Source organism: Arvicola amphibius, chromosome 6 (genome assembly GCF_903992535.2).
Source record: "Arvicola amphibius chromosome 6, mArvAmp1.2, whole genome shotgun sequence".
Lineage (NCBI taxonomy): Eukaryota > Metazoa > Chordata > Mammalia > Rodentia > Cricetidae > Arvicola > Arvicola amphibius.
In genome coordinates this window covers 60049134-60070534 of record NC_052052.2, presented here as the reverse complement: position 1 = coordinate 60070534, position 21401 = coordinate 60049134, and the positions used below count along the sequence as shown (strand labels likewise).

General features: G+C 40.2%; 1 protein-coding gene across 1 annotated transcript in view; it reads left to right on the top strand.

The window, feature by feature from the left end:
* Positions 1-984: 984 nt before the first annotated feature.
* The window catches only part of Adamtsl1 (ADAMTS like 1), a 348621-nt gene continuing 328204 nt past the window's right edge, over positions 985-21401 (top strand). The window contains exons 1-2 of the mRNA XM_038334446.1: positions 985-1011; positions 1310-1437. Of these exons, the coding sequence (XP_038190374.1) occupies positions 985-1011; positions 1310-1437 (155 nt within the window). The remainder of the gene's footprint in view (positions 1012-1309; positions 1438-21401) is intronic.

Sequence of the window (21401 nt, the reverse complement as noted above, 5' to 3'; positions counted from 1 at the left end):
TGGGATGGAGGAAGGGTGGATATGGGAGCAGGGAAGTATATATCTTAATAGGTTTATTTTTAATGCTGAGTAGCATCCTATTGTATGTGTGTACTACATTTTGTATGCATTCATCTATGCATGGACATTAGGTTGTTCCTACTTTGGCTTCTGTTTTCCATGAATTAGCTTTTACTCCTCTCAGTGATTCATTAGTGTAAAGTATTTTTAGCATTCACATTTTTTAGGATGTGAAAGCAACCATAAAGGGTCTATGTAGAAGTTTCTGCAGCCAGGAGGTCCTGGAACCAGGATATCCTCCCACAATGTGCTGAGTCGATCCTATTTTTGGCTCACTACCCTAAACATCTCAGCTCTCCTTTCAGTGATTTAGGACTGTAAGTGAAACATATGCCAGGTAAACCCCTATTTACATTGCTGCAGAATACAAAATCTATGCTTGACTGCTGCACTAATCTCAAGTTAACATCATTCAGCTAATCACCTAGGTGTGTGTGTGTGTGTGTGTATGTGTGTGTGTGTGTGTTTGGTGTCATGGCTAGGATGTTATGATGTTATCCCTGTTTGGTAAAAAGGGAAATTAAGGCATTTGGGGGTTACAAGTTGTTTGATTAAAAGTCACTAAAGCACAGAATCCACACCCGAACTCACTGTCTCTAGCCCCAAAGCATTTGCTAGTAACTATAGCACAGACATTATCTGTAAAGCTGTGAAGAACAACACCGGAGCTTAACTATGACAGCAGCCACATTCACAGCAGACGCCCTTTCTCCTGGGGAAGCTTTAAAATAACAAGCCAATTCATTTGTCTGGCGAAAACGTCTCTGCACTACTAAAATCATTTCACAGAACTGTACCAATTAACAAATCTGAAACCCGAGAATGAAATTGCTGCATAAAAGAAACTGGTTATGTACACCATGATGGGGCTTGGGCAGCCATGCTGGTGTGCACATGCTCCTGGAGCAACAGTCCCTCTAAGGGATGAATAGCACATGGATTGCAGTCAAGGTGATTTCAGTGCCCTCTGTCTTCCTCTCACCTAGACACCACTCTCTCTGAGACTTTATTTCCCAGTTGGTCCATTAGTGCAATCTTTTATCTTCTTCAGTCATTGCCCAGTGGCCTTAAACTCAAATATCTCTTGTAGTCAAATAGACATGCATTATTAAAGGGAAAAGAATCCAGTGCAGTCTTTCATTTCAAGTGTGACCATCGTGGAGGGATGGACACCCAATGTTAAGGATGGGTGTTTAAGGGGCTGAAGGGGACACGATGCTAACCATTCATCCTCTCTCGTTTCTTACAGAGTTCCAGAACTGCACGCTCAGAGGAAGACCGTGAAGGCCTCTGGGATGCCTGGGGCCCTTGGAGCGAGTGTTCTCGCACCTGTGGCGGGGGTGCCTCCTATTCCCTGAGACGCTGCCTGAGCAGCAAGTAAGTCTTGTCCCCGTTGGGGACTTTGAGAGTCAGAGATGGCTAGCTTGAATCAGGTTTTGTGGATAGGGTCATGCAAAATATTATGTTGCTTCTAAAGTAAATGAATGGAAGGGGAAGGAAAGGACAACACAGCACATTAAGTTTTAGAAGTTTGGGGTTGTTTAAATGCTGTTTTGTGACAACAGAGAAGTTATATCATATCAGGAAAATTAAATTGCTCTAATGTTAGGTCTGGAAGGACAGTTTATTATTTGAAATGGTTCTAGACTCATTAACTACAATAAGGAGCTTTTTGGAGCATGTACAAGTTACGGTGATAATAACAGCACCAACATTCCATTATTACCAGATAGTTTGCAAATGAATGAGATGTTTGCTGTAAGGAAGCTGCTTCTTAGTTCTTGACCGCTTAGCCCTGAAATAATCACACAGAAACCAAATTATTTAAATCACTGCTTGGCCCATTAGCTCTAACTTCTTATTGGATAACTCTTACATCTTAATTTAACCCATTACCATTAATCTGTGTATCGCTACGTGGCAGTGGCTTACCGGGTAAAGTTCCCAGCATCTGTCTCTGTCAGCAGCTCCATGACTTCTCTCTGACTCTGCCATTCCTTTTTTCAAGCATTCAGTTTAGTTTTCTCTGCCAAGCTCTGTTCCCCTATAGCTTTGCTATAGGCCCAAAGCAGTTCCTTTATTAACTAAATATATTCATAGAATATAGAGGGGAATCCCACATCAGATGTTGGCTTTGTTTCTATAGACTTTTTAATAGCCAGATATTCCTTAAAGCTGTTGAGCTCAATAAATGATGGGCTTTAATAAAAGGTTGGGAAAGACAGAGACATCACTAGAAATTGTAACATGACTAGTGAGAAAGGTAACACAGAGATGGAAGCTGCTAACAGCTTCTAGGCAGAATGGAAAATGCCCAGGGTCTTAGAATGGAAAGTTTTTACTAAAAGTAATAATAATTCAAATATGCTTTCTGAGCTGTGTGGTCTATGACTCGATTTGTCTCCAAACTATAAAGTATAAAGTACCACGGCAGTATTTTTTAATGAAAGGTTTTATTTGACAATGAAAAGTGTTAAAGGCAGCATGAAGAAGGAACATTTGATCAAAGTCACTGTGCAATATACAGAGTGAAACAGAAGAATATGTCTCTACACTGATTATCTTAGACATTTTTAAGTCTTAAAAAGGTTTCATGCAAGTGTATATTGTATGTGGAGTGCACTCAGTGCACAGCACCCTACTGTTCTTTTTGGCCCTTTTCCCTTTTTTAGATGTCCTTTTCTGCACTTAGAGAGTTTTATGTCTGCTTTCACATCATGTATACATAGATAAGTTTATGTATCTGTGTAAAGCATAGGGATCCCAAGTGAGAGAAAATGGACAGTGTTTGTCTTTCTGAGATGAATAGGCGTGAGCCCAGTTGCACATATTTTCCTGCAAAAGACATAACTATTCTTTTTTTACTGTAAAAATTGTGTTGTACGTGTTCTGCATGTTCTGTATCTGTTCCTCTGTTTGGGGGCACTGAGGTTGGTTTCATCACTTAGTGGCTAGTGTGGCAATATCCTTTGATGTGCTTGTGTCTCTGTGATATGTTGACTTGGACTCAGGAGTGGTGTAGCTTTATTTTCTCTTCGTTTGTATTCCCATATCTAAGACTTTAATATTACATTTTGTGAGAGTTGGAAAGGCAGTCATACTTGTCTTGTTCTTGAGTTTAGTGAGAATGCTTGAGCTTTCCCCTGATATGTAAACTGTTGAACTGAAGTCTACCATATAGTCTTTACCGTGGTGAGGTCAGTTTCTCATAGTCTCCTCCTGTCTTTCCCATGAAGGGATGCTAGGCTAGAAAGAAGCCTTTCCTACGTCTATTGAGATGATCATGTGATTTCTGTCCTTACACACATTTATGTGATATAATTCCTTCAACTTATACATGTTGTGCCATCCCTGCATCTATGGAAAAAGCCATCTTAATTAGGGTGAATACTCTTTTAAATATGACCAGAGACTCTCTTTGCAAACATTTTATTAAGAATTTTTGCATCTATGTTCATCAGGGAGCTCAGTCTATAAGTTTCTTTTCTGTGTAGCTTGTCTGGTTTTGGTATCAGGATAATGCTGGCTTCATAAAACAAGAGTTTTATAACATTCCTTCCTGTCTGTTCTGTGGAGTAATTTTATGAGCATTGCTGTTAGCTTTTGCTTTTTAATTTTTTTTAAAATAACAACCCTGCCCATAAGTTGCTAAGGTTCTATACTTCCAATACTCAAAACTTTCCTGTGCCTTTCTGTACCCAGTTACAACACTGTCCAGATCTTCCGTCTCCTATGCCAGTAGACACTTTTCTATCTATAATACAATCATTTCTTAATTGTGTTTATAATTGTTGCCTCCTAGAAACATACCTCATCATCAAAGGTACATGTAACTTTAGGGAGAAAGACAGAAAAGGAATTCCAAACCAGTGGAATTAGAAACACAAAACTGTTGCTGTTCTCATATCTGAAAAAAATGGGCTTTGACCCGGTATCTTGTCAAAGGGTCACTTCTTCCAGACCAAAGATATTACAATTTTAGACATGTATGTATTGAGCATGGATGCATGAAATTTTACAAAACACAATTCTCTGAAGAGTCATAGATTAATCCCCAAACATACAATTACTTTGTTGCTAGTTCATAATTGTAATTTTGTTACTGCTATGAATCATAACATAAATATTTGATATGCAGGATATCTTTTGTGTGACCCCAATGGGGGTTGCAGCCCACAAGGTTAGAACCACTGATCAAAATCAATTGAGTAAAGTTCCTCTGAACTTATAGAAATGGAGGCAGCAGGCACAGGACCTGCATGGGTCTGTACCAGGTCCTCTGCATATATATCATGGCTTGCAGGTTAGTGTATTTATGGGACTCCTCAGTAAGTGAACAAGTAGGTTCTTGTGCCTCTCTTAGGCTCTTTCTTATGTTGGTTTGTAATATCCAACTCTGATATGATGGTTCTTGTTTTATATTATTATATTTTATTTTGCTATGTTTTGTTGGTATCTCTTAGAAGCCCATTATTTTCTAAAGAGAGACAGAAAGGAATGGATCCCAATGGGAGATGAGGTGGGAAGGAGCTGGGAGGAGTAGAGATAGGGAGGGGACTCTGTAATTAGGATATATTATATAATATATTGAAAATAATCTATTTTCAATAAAAGAAAAAATATAAAACGTCTGCCTTGCCTTTAGCATGACATTTGTCTCCTTCTTTGCCCTTTACCTGCAGATTTAAACTTTTTGTAGTGTCCTATAGGTCTTGTGTGTTCTATTACACGTTTAAATATATTTACCTTTCTCCATGTCCCTGAATTTCCCAGATTCCCTACCTGTCTTCAAGCACTGATACTCTATCTATCCTTGACCCATTCTGTTACCCATTCTTTCCATGGAGCTTTTGGTTTGGCGGGTTGAGTTTTCATTTCCCGTGTTCTTTCTCTTTTGGATTTCATATCCCTGGACTTCACTTTCATGTACTGTACTGGCCCCCTTCTTTCAGTTAAATGTTTGTTTGTGTACTTTGAGAATTTGTGTTCTCTTTCACTTCTTCTGACATATTTAGAATGGCTCTTTTTTTTTTCTTTCTTTCTCATGGTTTATTTTTTTTTTATATTTAAAAATTTCCATCTCCTTCCCTCCTCCTCCCCCTCCCTCCGCTCCTCCTCCCCCTTCCCGCCCCTCCTTCTCCCCCTTCCCTCCCCTTCCCTCCACCCATACCTCCCCTCCCTCCCTCTCAAGGCCAAGGAGCCATCAGGGTTCCCCACTCTATGCTAAGTCCAAGGTCCTCCCAACTCCCCCCAGGTCCAGGAAGGTGATCGACCAAGCTGAGAAGGCTCCCACAGAGCCCATCCATGCAGAAGAATCAGAGCCCAGCGCCAATGTCCTTTGCTTCTCAGTCAGCCCCCGCTGTTGGCCACATTCAGAGAGACGGGTTTGGTCGCATGATCCATCAGTCCCATTCCAACTGGAGTTGGTGATCTCCCTTTAGTTCTGTCCCACCGTCTCCATGAGTGAACGCACCCCTCACGTTCCTGACTTTCTCCCTCATGTTCTCGCTCCTTCTGCTCCTCATCAGGACCTTGGGAGCTCAGTCCAGTGCTCCAATGTGGGGCTCAGTCACCTTCCCCATCTGTCGCCAGCTGGAGGTTCCCTCACGGTCCTGACTTTCTTTCTCATGTTCTCCCTCCTTCTGCTCCTCATCAGGACCTTGGGAGCTCAGTCCGGTGCTCCAATGTGGGGCTCTGTCATTTTCTTCATCTATCGTCAGGTGGAGGTTCTATGGTGATATGCAAGAAATTCATCAGTATGGCTATAGGAACTGGCCTTTTCAGGCTCCCTCTCCTCAGCTGCCCAAGGAACTAACTGGGGGCGTCTCCCTGGAAACCTGGGAACCCCTCTAGGGTCAAGTCTCTTGACAACCCTCAGGTAGCTCCTTAAATTAAGATATATGCTTCCCTGTTCCCATATCCACCCTTCCTATATCCCAAGCATCCCATTCCTCCGAGCTCCCCCCATTCTCCCCTTCACATTTTTCTCTCCCCATCTTCCCTTGGCCCAGTCTCGCCCAACCCTCAAGTTCAGTGTGGCGGTTTCTCAGGAAATTCGGGATCAACCTACCCCAGGACCCAGCAATTCCACTATTGGGAATCTACCCAAGAGATGCCCAATCATACAATAAAAGCATATGCTCATCTATGTTCATAGCAGCATTATTTGTAATAGCCAGATCCTGGAAACAACCTAGATGCCCTTCAGTGGAAGAATGGATGAAGAAACTGTGGAATATATACATGCTAGAATACTACTCAGCGGTAAAAAACAATGACATCTTGAATTTTGCAGGCAAATGGATGGAAATAGAAAACACTATTCTGAGTGAGGTAACCCAGACCCAAAAAGATGAATATGGGATGTACCCACTCATAATCGGTTTCTAGCCATAATTAAAGGACATTGAGCCTATAAATTTGGGATCCTTGAGAAGATAATAAGAAGGTGAACTCCCAAAAAAAGATATAGTAATCCTCCTGGATATTGGAAGTAGACACGATCGCCAGGCAAAATTAGAATGGCTCTTTTGATTTCGTTGTGATTTTTCCTAATTTAGCTCCCTTGGAGCCATTAATGCAGAGTTAGTGGGTTTTGGAGGAGTCCCGTTACAATGGTTGCTCACATTTCTTGTGATTTTTGATTTGAGGCTTATCTGTAAGGTTGGGTGATTGGTTGCAATCCTTTCAATCATCTTTATTTTTCATCAGAAGTGTCAGTGGTCAAGAGGGATGAGGCTATAGCAGAATTGAGATGTTGGTTTCCTCTGCTGGGCTGGTATCCAGGGTGCCAGGCTTGCTCCCCAGCTCTCCCTTGAGAACAGAAGAGGTCTGCAAAAACCAGTCACTATCAAAAGGCAGACTCACTATGAATGTACGGTAATAGTCAAATAAAAAGCAATTACCCTTTAAGCACCAATCGTTTTAAGGAGTAAATAAACACTGATAGTCCTATGTGTGCTGATACATTAGTTGCCGTGCATAAAAGTAAGAAAGAAGAAAAGCAGCCTAACATTAATGATTTGTATTAGGTACAACAGAAAGAGAAGAGAAGGGAAACATACGTAGACAGGAGAATAGAAGGGATGGGGAGGAGTTGAAGCCATTTGGGTAAAGAAAGAATGAAAAGAAAGGAAAAGACATGCAACCAGATAACCTAAAACAATAAAACAGAAGCTGGCCCTTTTGTCTAAGATTTTATACTCCTAATACTCAAAACTTTCCTGTGTCTTTTTGTACCCATTTACAATACTGTACAAATATTCTATCTCCTATGTCAGTAGATACTTTCCTATCTATAATGTAATTATTACTTAATTGTGTTTATAATTGTTGCCTCCTAGAAATATACCCCGTCATCAAAGGTACATGTAACTTTAGGAAGAAAATACAGAAGAGGAATTCCAAACAATGAAACTAGAAACACAAAACTGTTGCTGTTTTCATATCTGAAAAAAAAAATGGACTTTGACCCCGTATCTTGTCAAAGGGTCACTTCTTACTGACTAAAGATGTTACAATTTTAGACATGTATGAACAAGGAAAGGATGGGGGATGAAGAAAAGATCCAGAGAGGGAACAAGAACAGAACAGGCCAGAGTTGTCCTGGTGAATTACACTGGGTGCTAAATAAAGGAGGAGTAAATTTGAGAAGGTCTAGATGGGGGATGGGTGCGTAAATGCAGCCTGGCCTGATTTCTGCTTCCAGCTTCCTGAGCTGCTGGTTTTCTGTTGTACCTCTCAGCCTTCCTTTAGTGTGTCTGTGATGCTGATTATGCCCGAGTCTACTTGCTGTTCTCAACCAGCCTGACCTTCAGAAGATCAGACTACAGATACTGAGCCTTCATAGATGGAGACCACTTGCAAATTCTATACTCACGGCCTGGTAGCCCTATGGAGGTTGGGCCATATATGCTGGTCCTGTCTTCCTTGGTTGTGTTGCCAATGTTGGCACTGGCCCTGTACTAGCCGTCTTCATGTCCCCCAGAGCAGGTGAGCTCTCAGCTCATGTTCCCTACAGATTCCAGCACTCATCAGTTTTCTTCTCTGCTGACTCCTGCACAGTGCTTCTGGCGAGCTTCTTCCTTGGCAGCTAGAGCTGTTCTGCTGGCTGGCTTTCACTGTGTGGACTTGGGACACTTCTTTTGAACTTCCTGGGAGTGTAGTTTTCCAGAGGGTCTCAAACCACCAAGTAGCTGACTCAGCAGGGGCTTCTTTGCAATTACATCCAGTGACTGCTCTGGTCAAGTGCCAGGAGACAAGGTTTCCCTGGTGGCTTTTTCACCCTCTGCCAGAGGTTTGGCTCTATCCTCTTTTCTGCCCTTTAAAATGTTACTGAAAGCGCAGTGCTGTTTTTCTGATCCCCTCTGCTCCTCCATCCTCAGAGCAGGGCGTCCCCCAAACTGAACCAGATCTTTCCACTAAGTAAAACCCCCTTTTGCACGTGCTATTGAAGCTGGGGGCATGCACTATTTTCTGACAGCTGTCATCCAGCTTTCTCCATTGTGTTCCCTGAGCGTCTGACTGATCATGCCTGCATGTTGTCAGCCGTCTTCAGACTCCTCTCCTTCAGGTTTTATAAACACACAGCAGAAAGCAGTGAGATGCCAGCTGGGGGAGTTTCAGCATTTCTTTTATAACCGTGATATCCTCTTGAGATTGGGGTCTGAGTTGCCTTCATCCGTTTTCTCAAATGGGGTCTTCATACTGTTTAGGAGATTATTAGGAGCCTCATTGGTGGCTCTTACTGGATCTCAAGATCCAGGAAATAGAATATTCTGATGCCTGACAAGTTTTTGTTGAAAGTGCTGAATACTGCAAAACATGACCAGAAGGCATACTTGGCAAGACACAAAACCAAACCTGACACTTGTCCACTCTGATCGTTGATAGGTTCATTGGATTGCCTTCACTGGCAAGTTCATATTCTTTTGACGCCAGCTTCCTATCAACCAGAACCTTGAACATATAGAAGAGATTCTTCCAACTTGTGATTCACCTATTTCCTTAATCGGAAACATTAAAAAAGCTTACTAAATTTGCCACACATGATGCTGCATGCTGATCATATGCCTGATACTAATCTGACATCAAAATGTACAAATTTGAGATGTGCCTGGTATCTAGTTTCCTCTGATTAGCATCCCTGACTATTCAACGAGAATGAGCCAAAACACGTCACTCAGGAAACAAGGACGGCGTGATGAACTTCCCTATTGCCCCGGTGATGTGAATGTTATCTTGTGTTGGAAATTTTCAGTGAGTGAGACTGAAAAGAAGTGTAGGGGGTGCAATTACATCACAAGTAAAACTGTCACCCAGCAAAGAGTCAAGGACTAAGGCCATGTGCAATTTAATCGTACAAAGTTTACCAGTGTTGGGGGAATAATTTAGGTTAAACTCTTCAGATTCCCCTCTTCTTGAGATAAACCATATAGAGGTTGACTCAGCTATTCGGTCTGTGATTAAAGATGGATTTCTGAGAACAGTAGCCCACAATATGACCAGATTAGCCTTCTATGCCCTGGGGGCATCAATTGGCCCACTATGGATTTTACCAAGAGAGAAACGAAGACTGAGTTATCGCATTCTGGGAGATCTACATAGAGTAACGCAGTTCTCATGCGATGTTTATGCTTACTTTTATTTAGAAAATTCTCAAAGATCTCGTCACAAAACAGACTGCCATGAAATACCATGCATACTTTCTATTAGAATAAAAAATCTAGAGTATGCTGTATTTGTCGAAAAGAGGCATTATGCATGCATATACATGTACAAATAAATTCACATGCTTGTCTACTTCTATATCTGTGTGCTGGGCTAAAAGAAATCTACTGTCTAAGAAATGCCTGAAAGCTGCCGCTCAGAGAACTGACTTTGGCAGGGGCCCTGTGCGAACGCCGGTTAGGCTGCTTCTCTACCTGGTCTTACCCATATGCAGAATTCAGTCTTCTTTACCATGGGATGATTATGTTTGGAGTGAGAGGAGTATTGGATCACAGCTACCTTAAAACACACACATGTCTGTGTATGTGTGGGTGTGTGCTTCTCTTTCTGACATTTCATGTCATACTGTAAGGTTAATAAATAAGATTTTAAATCTATCTGCCTTGTGTATGTAGAGTGAATGTGTGCAACAAGTTCCCCGGGCATCGATGCAGAAACCCTCGTCCACCAGAACTCTGTTCTCCCAGTCTAGATTGAATGTACCGAGGACCTCGGGAGACTACAGCGTCATTGTCACCATCCTTTAAGTTCTTATGAACCTAAACAACCTTTTGTTTTCTTAGTATTTTCCTTACAATCAAGATTTTTTTGATGACTTGGAGCAATTTTTCAAGTCACAGCCTAAAAGTTTCAAAAAGCCAAACCTTCAGTAAAGCTAATAGAGAGATCAACTGTCAGTTTTACTCAGGCATAAAAATTCAAATTTTCAGCAAAATAGAAAACTCTAAGCAGTAAAAATATTAAATGTAGTATAAAAATAAAATATAATATTTATGAAAAATATTCTGATATTTCTTATTTTATCCATAACTAAACCATTTATATATGGCTCTTCATCTCTAGTTGGATTGAGAAATATTTGACTTGTGTAATAGAGAAACAGATCTGTTCAGAGGTAAGTATTAATCTTTATGATTCAAACCAATTAGTATTAGAAGGTCTCTAGCTAGTCCCTCTATAGCCCATACTATTTATTTCAGTAGCCGTTGATCCTTTCTCTCTCCTTACACCCTAGGTTGTTAGGGAAGCCCCAGTTCAGTGTGTCATTTATTAAGTGCCCCAATAATGCAGTGTAGTAACCATGACATTTCACTGAAATATGAGGTAAAGGTAAGGCATGGTGAGGCGGGTCTGAGGGACTTGGGTGGGCTTAAGTCCATATCTGGGTAGACAAGTGCTGGCTGATCTAGATTGGATTGATCTATTACTATGTAGGTAATGCACGTCAGCTCCATTTTTTTCCCCAATACTCCAATCAACTGTACTAGAAGAATTTCCCAGGGTTTGCTGGGCTCCTGCCATCCAAACTAAGAGTCTCTGGGAGAGAATAGGGATGCACAAAAAGCATGTAGGAGAGACAGCGTGCTGGGACTGCCATAGCACTCCCTCATAAACGGACATCTGTGGCTTTCTTATTTGTTTTCTGTAGGATGAAGTCATTATCCGCTTTTTTCTCAATTCTCTATTCCAAATGCAAGCATCTTAATTCAACTCACTAGCCTTGCAATTGGGGAAAGAGCCAAAGATACAATTCTTTACTCTTCTTAGTTTTAGTTGTCAACCAGATGAGTGAGGAGTGGCAGGAATTTAATGGACAGCATTCAAATCCAGGCCAAATAAATCTAAGTAATTTACCTGGTGAATTAAAGGGCAAGGCTGATTTTCCAGCCTTGGCCACGTGAACTCTTAGGTAATTTTCAAGTCTGAATTCTCTAGGTCTATCAGATACTAATTATTTGACTTCCAGCATGATAAAACTATAAATGGAGTTAGATTTCCCAGATTTTATGGTGTAGATGGCAGCCTCGGTTTCTGGAGTCAGTTGTATCCTCTGGCATACTGAAAACTTGCAAAAAGCCTTCTTTAACCCCGAGCAGAGAATATTCCAAGTGCTCGTTTGATGACTATGTGGAAAGGGGCGCCAGTGGAGGCTAGGCAGTATGAAAATAAAGCTTTCAACCAACTAGCAGAGCCAGGTCCCAGAAGACACTGACTGAGCACAATCCTTCCCTGGCTTTTTCTCGTTCTTTTTCTAGATAGGGCTGTATTTGCCTAACATGCGATATTGGAGCAGTTGTAGTTGCTTCTACTTGCAACCCTCATTTGGCCCTACAACCTTTGCTGATTCTGTAAGATGAGATACAGTCTCACTGAGTAACACGGATAATGTAGCTATTGCTTATCTTACATCACCAAGTGAAATACAAGATTTGTTTTTTTTTTTTTTATTTTTCATTTGTACTTGGTGGTGGTACTTTATTTTATCTCCAGTAAATTACATAATTAGCCAACTGCCTTGGAAACCTTCCTCTTCTCCATCCAATTCCTCACCTTCTCGCAAACTGTGCCCAAATGTTTATAGTGAATTCTTCTTCCTACTTTCTCTTTTAAATTTGATAGTGCATGCCATCTCTAAGGACTCCAGATTTGTCTTCAGTCAGTTCTCTTAGCTTTGCCCATAAGGAGTTCCAGATGCCTAAGGCATTTAATGCCGTGAGTAACATCATCTGTACCACTGTGTTTGGTCCATGCCAAGTCCAAGGTCAAGAAGGAAACTGCAGTTTATTTGAAATGGCAATGAGTCAAAGAGATGCATGTTCTTAAGAACAAAGTTAAACTTTGAGCAGTTAGTCTGAAAAGATGTAAACACCTTATAAGAGCTTTTTTTATTTTTTGAAAAGCTAAATTAACCTAACAAGTTGATTAATCTATGGTCAATTCTATATATCGATTGATACATTAAGAATATGAATATTCATTAAATCCTGGTTGAATAATGTACTGGAGTGAGATAGATAGATGACAGTAGATAAACAGACAGACAGACAGATAGGTAGATAGATAGATATAGATAAATGATAAAATGTACTTATAAAGACCGATGGTGTTTTTCAAAAGCAATTTTATATATTCATTTTGAATTGAATATTTGAGTTAGACAAAATTATCAGATGAGCAAGAGATAAAAATCATCACTACATTATGCCGAGTGCCTAAAAACGATAAGATTATTGTATTATTCCAAAAAGATGTGCTGCCAGAATGATGTCAACATAAACACAGAAAAATTAAGATAAATAGCTTCAAGGGGTCTTATTCCATAGGAATGGGGAAGATTATTTGAAACCCCCTTTTTATAGCAATTATGTTAGGGAAAGTAAGCTAAATTCTTTGAATTTACAAACATAGATTTTCTCCCATGAAAATATTGATACTTACATAAATTTAGAATTTAGTTGGCAAGTAGTTTCTGCATTGTAAAAATACAAAATAAAATTTTTGATGATAAGATTTGGCTTCTTAAATGCATACTTATTGTCTTTTTAATGACATTTTATCTTACTCTATCTTCATCATCCAATTAAAGCTCATGAGTTTCATTTTATTATTTTAAAGCATGTAGTTCCAGTGAACTCTGTGCCTTTCTTCATCTAATGTTGTATGTGGTGAGCCTTATTTTTCCTAAAAACATTTTAGTTTTTGTTTAAAGAAAGATATACAAGTTCAGAGTAGGTCTGAGTCTGCATGCCATTCATATAAGGTGGTCTTTTTATTCTGTGAAAGGAGATTGCTCGTGAGGACATATGTTTAAGAGGTTTGAGGTTGCCTTCTTCTTACTTTTTTGGGTCAATGCCTAGTCTAAACGTATTACCAGGACTTCAAATATTCCAGGCTATATATCTTAGGAGTGCATTGTTCCAAGATAGGATCTCCTTTCAGGATAGGCGTGCATAAAGGGTAATGACTAGATGTTTAGGACCAATTTATGGTTTATCCCATAAACCAGTTCGTTGGAATAAAAGATGGTTGAGAAATGTGCCTGGTTTAAACCCTTTACTTGTTATGTTGGGAATTTGTAACTCTTAATACGCTTCCCCTCCCCCTGTGTATGTAAGAATTCTTTATTTGATTTGTTCAATAGCCCTTATAAAGTTTTATTTCCTCTCAGTTTTAATTCATTCATCCAATATTTATCACACTCTCACTATATATCAGGCAAATTACTAGATACAAATAGACCTATAACTCCCAAAGAGAGAGAGTCTGCCTCTAGAAATAAACCAGTTAAGATCTTATCATTGTGTTTACACTGATTGTAGTTGGAAGTATTTTAAGAAGGGGAATTCTCCCAATTTTGTGAATAGTAAACTTAATAGGCATTTGTTTTTATACGTGTTGTTTTTTTTTTATCCTGCATCATTTTCTACACTGTCTACATTAACCAGGAAATTATTTTATTTTCCTAATTTGTTTATAAGCAGTATTCTACTTTTTTCTTTTTTTTTTCATTCTCATGGTTTATTTTTTTTTATATTTAAAAATTTCCATCTCCTTCCCTCCTCCTCCCCCTCCCTCCGCTCCTCCTCCCCCTTCCCGCCCCTCCTTCTCCCCTTTCCCTCCCCTTCCCTCCACCCATACCTCCCCTCCCTCCCTCTCAAGGCCAAGGAGCCATCAGGGTTCCCCACTCTATGCTAAGTCCAAGGTCCTCCCAACTCCCCCCAGGTCCAGGAAGGTGATCGACCAAGCTGAGAAGGCTCCCACAGAGCCCGTCCATGCAGAAGAATCAGAGCCCAGCGCCAATGTCCTTTGCTTCTCAGTCAGCCCCCGCTGTTGGCCACATTCAGAGAGACGGGTTTGGTCGCATGATCCATCAGTCCCATTCCAACTGGAGTTGGTGATCTCCCTTTAGTTCTGTCCCACCGTCTCCATGAGTGAACTCACCCCTCACGTTCCTGACTTTCTCCCTCATGTTCTCGCTCCTTCTGCTCCTCATCAGGACCTTGGGAGCTCAGTCCAGTGCTCCAATGTGGGGCTCAGTCACCTTCCCCATCTGTCGCCAGCTGGAGGTTCCCTCACGGTCCTGACTTTCTTTCTCATGTTCTCCCAGTGTTAACAGACAGCAGATACTTTAGTGTTTCATAGTTTGCTTTTAATTTACATACATGATTTTAAAATGTAAGTGCATTTTCTTAATCTGTAGTTCAAGAAGAAATAAGAAAACAATAGTATACTGAAGTAAACCTTGTACCGTAAAACCAAGGTCAATTCAAGCAATTGCGCCTTTGCAGTGTAGAGCAGATAACTCAGGCTTGAACCTAGACTGAACTAAGCCAAGTCTTGCAGTTACCCCCACCACACATATTACACATACATACTACCCCCACACACATACATGCTACACACACACACACATATGCACTACCTCTTTGGTTCTGCTAATCTTCCTTAAACTGTCGTAAGAAAGCTTAATGTGACTCTTTCCCTTAGTATCTTTAACCATATAAAACAGTACTCTTGAGTACTGAAAACAGCCAGGTATTGGCATAAAAACAGACGGGAGGACCAATGTAATCGAATCGAAGACCTGGATATCAATCCACACACCTACGAACACCTGATTTTTGACAAAGAAGCAAAAAATATAATATGGATAAAAGCATATTTAACAAATGGTATAACTGGATATCAACATGTAGAAGAATGAAAATAGATCTGTATCTAATGCTGTGCACAAAACTTAAGTCAAAGTGGATCAAAGACCTCAATATAAAATCAACCACACTGAACCTCATAGGAGAGAAAGTGGAAAGTACACTTGAATGCATTAGCACAGGAGACCACTTCCTGAAGCACAGACACTGAGAGAAACAATTAATAAATGGGACCTCCTGAAACTGATAAACTTCCTCAAAGCAAAGGACATGGTCAGCAAGACAAAATGGCAGCCTACAGAATGGGAAAAGATCTTTACCAACCCCACCTCAGACAGAGGTCTGATATATACAGAAATCAAGAAATTGGTCATCAAAAGAACAAATAATCCAATAACAAAATGGAGTACAGACCTAAACAGAGAACTCTCAAAAGAGGACTCTAAAATGGCTGAAAGACACTTAAGGAAATGTTCAACATCCTTAGTCATCAGAGAAATGCAAATCAAAACAACTCTGAGATTCCATCTTACACCTGTGAGAATGGACAAGATCAAAAACACTGATGATAACTTATGCTGGAGAGGCTGTGGGGTGAAGGGAGCACTCCTGCATTGCTGGTGGGAGTGCAAACTGGTATAGTCCCTTTGGATATCAGTATGGCAATTTCTCAGAAAATTACCTAGCTCAAGATCCAGCAATACCACTTTTGGGTATATATCCAAAGGATACTCTATCATACCACAAGGACATGTGCTCAACTATGTTCATAGCAACATTATTTGTCATAGTCAGAACCTGGAAACAACCTAAATTCCCCTCATCTGAAGAATGGATAAGGAAAATGTGGTACATTTATACAATGTAATACTACACAGCAGAAAAAAATAATGACATCTTATTTGTGGGCAAATGGATGGATCTAGAAAACATCATATTGAGTGAGGTAACCCAGACCCCAAAAAAAACAGATACCACATGTACTCACTTATAAGTGGGTTTTAGACATAAATGAAAGAAAAACCGGCTTACAATTCATAATCCCAGAGAACCTAGACAACAAAGAGGATCCCAAGAGGGACATGCATGGATCTAATCTACATGGGAAGTAGAAAAAGACAAGATCTCCTGAGTAAATTGGGAACATGAAGACCTTGGGAAAGGGTTAAAGGGGAGGGGAGAAGAAAATATATAACTCAACAAAAGAAAACAATACAAAAAAACAGTACTGTTGGGTATACTGAGAGTCTTCACAGCAGATATTTAGAACTTATGGTTGTCATACCACCCAAACTCAACACATTGAATAGCAGCTTTCTTTTTCCCTCTCGTTTGTGCCCCTGGTAAACATGGGTTCAATTTCTATAATAGTTAAGCTATTCTATGCATCTTCCCTAGGTGGAATCATGGAGTATCTCTCCTCTGTGACTTGTTTATTGCACTGACCACAGTATCCTCAGAGTTCATTTGTGTTACCACTTAGGACATGATTTTCTTCATTTTAAGGCAGACTAATATTCATATTTTGCCAATCCATTGGCCATCAGTGGACATTTAGATTGTTTCCACATCTTAACTACTATATGCTGTGCTGCAGTGTGCATGAGAATACAGACACACCACTTCAATCTTGATTTTACTACTAAAAGGCATGTGTTTAGATAAAGGATTTGCAAACCATGTAGTGTTTCTATTTTTAATATTTTGAGGGATTTACTTACTTTACTCCATATGGGACACTATTTTATACTTCTACCAGTCGTGTGCAAGTGTTCCTTTTCATGAACACCCATGTATGCACTGTTGGTGCGAATGCAGATTTGTATATCCTCAATGGAAAACATATGGAGGTTTCGGTTTGCTCAGTTTACCGCTCCTGGGCCTGTGTCCAACAGCAGTGAAGTCATGTAAAAGCTGTGCTTGTGTACCTTGTTCATCCCAAATTAATTCCTAATAGCTAAGTTATAGAATCAGCATAGGTGCCTATCAATAGGTGAATAAAAGAAATTATATGTATGTACATAATTTTATCCATATGTGAATACATGCAATATATGCAATGGAGTTTTATGCAGTCATAAAGAAGAATGAAATCATATCCTTTGTAAGAAAGTGGACGCAACTGGAAACCATTATGTTAAGCAAAAAGAAAAAGACACAAAAAGATAGATGTCGTATGATTTTTTTCTCATATTAATTGACTTTAAAAGACTTTTAAAGCAGAAGAGAGAGTGTTCAAGGTGAAAGGGACTAAATAGAAGTCAAAAGAAGAATGAGCAGGAAGGGAGTAGGGACACTTTGGGAGGGTTTATCATGAAAGGCTGAACAGTTTTTCTGCATCTGTTGATATGGCATGTGTCATATTCCTTCTTTTGCTATGGAGGAACTTCTTAGCCCTAGCTTTGCTTTAAACTCAGAGAGAAAGCTTTGGAAAACACAAATATTTTGGCCTCTAAGGAGACCAATTCAATTTTCTTAAAAATCTGTGGAGGTAGAACCTGCCATTAGGAGTTTTAAAGCTCTTTAAGTGGTATTTGATGTGTGTCTGGGTTAGAACTACATATCAAATTTAAAAAAAAAATGAAGCTTTGCCTTTAAATTGGGATAATGAAGAAAAGAAGCAATTCTCTTCCTTTTGTGCTAAAATTCTTCACTCCATTTTCCAGAAAGTGACCCTGTCTGCTATATGGAAGAGAGGCATGGATGCTAGCATGTCACAATACAAGGGTGGTAAGGGTCTTGTGATCTCTGTGGGCCACATGGATGACGTTTCTGGGTAGATGTACAATCAAGGTCAACTGTGCCAAAGTGGTAAATATACCAAGTGATTTTGGAGATATTCTTTCAGTACATAGATTAAGTAGATTAAGCTTAGTAAAATGGTCCTTTAAGCCTCTCGATCATTAGTCATAATACTGCATATCTATAACCTCAGTACTTAAGAGGAGAATCAGAAATTCAAGATAATACTTGCCTACATAACTAGTTCAAGAGTAGCCTAGATTACATGACTCCCTGTCTTAAAACAGAACAACTGAAAAGCTTCTGATGCTATTGGTGATTGACTGGAGCAGTGTCTCAGGGGGTTGTATGGTTTATATAAAAATTCTAAGACATTTCCCTCTAAAAATATCATTTAACTTCTTATAAAGGATGTGAGTTTTTGGCTCTTCCCTTACATTCACCATTCATCCTACTGGTTCCCTTTGACTGTATAGCTAAGAAAGGAAAATACTTTCTGGTTAATTAAATGGACTCTCAAAAATACAGTTGCCTGAATAAGAGCAACAGAAAGCCATACCATTTCACATCTCCCACTCTGGATAGAAGGGGATTCCCTCAAGATCCCACCCCCATTTGAAGAGCTACAAGAAGTTGAAGAAAAATCTATTTTCTTCAGAGTCAAGCTTCCTGATCTCTTGCCCATGCCCAAGTAGTCAACCCTATACCCACACATATACAAGCAATACAAATTGGACACAGTAGGACATATATTGTATGTTATATTAATAATTACAGATGAACTCATACATGAATTTGAGAAAGTGGGGGGGACATTGGAAGAGTTTGAAGGGACAGATGGTAGAAATGATAAAAATACATTATATTCATGTATAAAATCCTCAAAATAAATATTTTGGAGAAGATAAAGAGTTATGAAACTGATATGCTTAGTTTTAGTCACTGAGATAAATGAAAGATAAGTAGCTAGGCAGATAAAGGATGGATACATATATGGAGAGGGCTTAGATATTAAGAGAAAAATAGGAATATCGGAATAATGTGCACTGGTGGGGGATAGTTTACCTAAGGGCAGGAAAGGTAACTGTGGAGCACTAGGTGAGAGCAGATCCATGCATTATCATCACACCATTTGTTCTCTCAGAGAGATACAGAGCCAGGGTCCACTTGGGACTGGGATTGGACTCACAGTCTGGGTAAAGCCTGAAAAAGGTTAGAGGATTAGAACTCCCAAGTGGAAGTTCCACTACCTCTGAGAGAGTTGTCAGCCCGTTTTGCAGTCATAAAACAATTGACTTCAAATCTTGACTCCAGACTTTTCTCTCTGTGTGACACTCACTAGACAGGGTTCAGTGTGCTCATTAAGATAAGCACTCCTTGCCTGGAACAATATAGGAATTCGGTAAATGTGTGTTGAAAGAATGTCGAAGGCGACATTCATCTTTAAGAATCAAACTCTGTGACCCTGAAAAAGAGACACCTTCATTCCAGATGTATTGTTACAGCCCGTTTTGCTGCTGGGTAGATAAAGGGATGCAAACCCGAAGTTGTTCTTAGTGTATCAGCTAGGGCCTGGCGTTTGCTGGGGGAGTGCTCTAGAAGCGAGCTACATTGACCAGCCCAGTAGAAATGACCGAAGGGAAACTACTGTAAATTGTCCAGGACTCCAATTTGTTAGACGTCTGTGGGATATGGAAAGCCTGAAGAACTTTTTCTCTGGCCAAGATATTTTATAAATTCTCAGCTCAAGTGTTATAGCTGGTGAGACTATTAGAGAGAGAACTAGATTTTCATAAGAAACGTTTTCCTCATGGAGAAGACGGAGACTTTGGACATGTTACTAAAACACATTTGTTTTTATTTTTATTCACTTTTGGCTATCAAGCAAACATAAGAACATCTGTAAACTTCAGGGCATGTGTGAATGTCCATCCTACAGGTGGGTGGCAGGTCAAAGGCAGCAAGCTACCCCATCCCTGCCTCCCCAGTCCCCATCTCTCAAAGACAGCAAAAGCATTGGGCAAGAAGGCATCCTGGTGCCAGTACATAAAGACAGCCACAGAGGAGTGGGAGAGGTGATGCCCTTGGGTGGCTACTTAGTTCTATTTTAACTTTCATCTCTAGCTGTTGTAGAAAGATTTTAGTTAAGATTCAGTATTCGAAAATTAGGACAAATGCAATGTTGCAAGTTCTGCCCGGGTTAAAATTATCTTCATGTTGTTTGCTTCACTTTTCCTCTCCCTTTAGACATTACTTCACCTGCCCTCCCTCTCTCCCTCCCTCCCTCCTTTCTACCCTCTTTCCCTCTCTCCCTCTCTGATATCATGAAATGCTTACAGAATGCCAACAGTACAATAAGCGTCTTGCTAACACCGTGGCTCATAAAGCAGGCACATAGATCACCAAGAGACAAAATGAGATTTTCTAAAAATGGGCAACTGCCTGGGCAGCGGCAGAGCCATGTGCTCTAGTGCTTTGGAATTATGGTCACTAGGCCTCTTGTCCTGAAATAAAGTCCAGGATACCTACAGTACCTGTCCTGCCATGGTATTTAATTAGAATCCTCAGTGATACTTAAAAGCCAGCTCCAGCAATAGCCCTCAACACCGGGCTGTGTCTACAAAGTAATAAGGACCACCTTCACAGAGTCTGGCCCGTGTTTGTGAATACTTGCTGGTTTGTTGCAGCACATCCTTCCTTGAAGAACAGGACATATATGTAAAATCAAACTTGTTTGGGGAAACAACTTGGCTGTGATTTTTTTCTAACTGTGATTTAGAATGTACCAAACACTCATAATAGCAAATAAAACCATTTGAAACTCACACAACGCACTCTAAACTTCAGCAGAGAAGATTCTTGCTTGTCTACAGCCCCCTAACTGTGCCTCAGGAATTTGCCAAAAGTCCAGAAACCTTCTTAATTGTCTGGGGTTGAAATGAGATCTCACAGCCACAGGGAGGGCCAACTTACAGTGCTTCCCCTCAACCTATTTAATTTCCATTTATATCTAATTTAGCCTCCACATTAGTTTTTAATCTCCCTCCATCCCTCCCTCCTGTTCTCTCCCTCCCTCTCTATACACAAAAGTCAGGGTCTCCAAGTTGGCAGTGCATTCAATATGTGCTTCTAACGGGAAGTTGTTATAGAGCAGAAGTGTTGAAATATAAAACTGAGGTTACAAAAATATGTAACAAATTCTTGTAACTCTATTTCCTAATTTATGTTCCCACCAGCCCCTCCGTCAGTTTAAACTGCTTTGAAAAGTCAGCTTTAATGTGGAATCGAGTTTTGACTCATTGGGTCACTTTGAAGCTTATGACAGGTTGTGATACCTTGGTGTGACTCAGGGCTGTCTATCCCCAGCCAGCTCACTGAAAGAGGACATCGCTCAGCCTGCTTCCTTGCATTGTTACAGAAGAGAGCATTTTCGAAAGT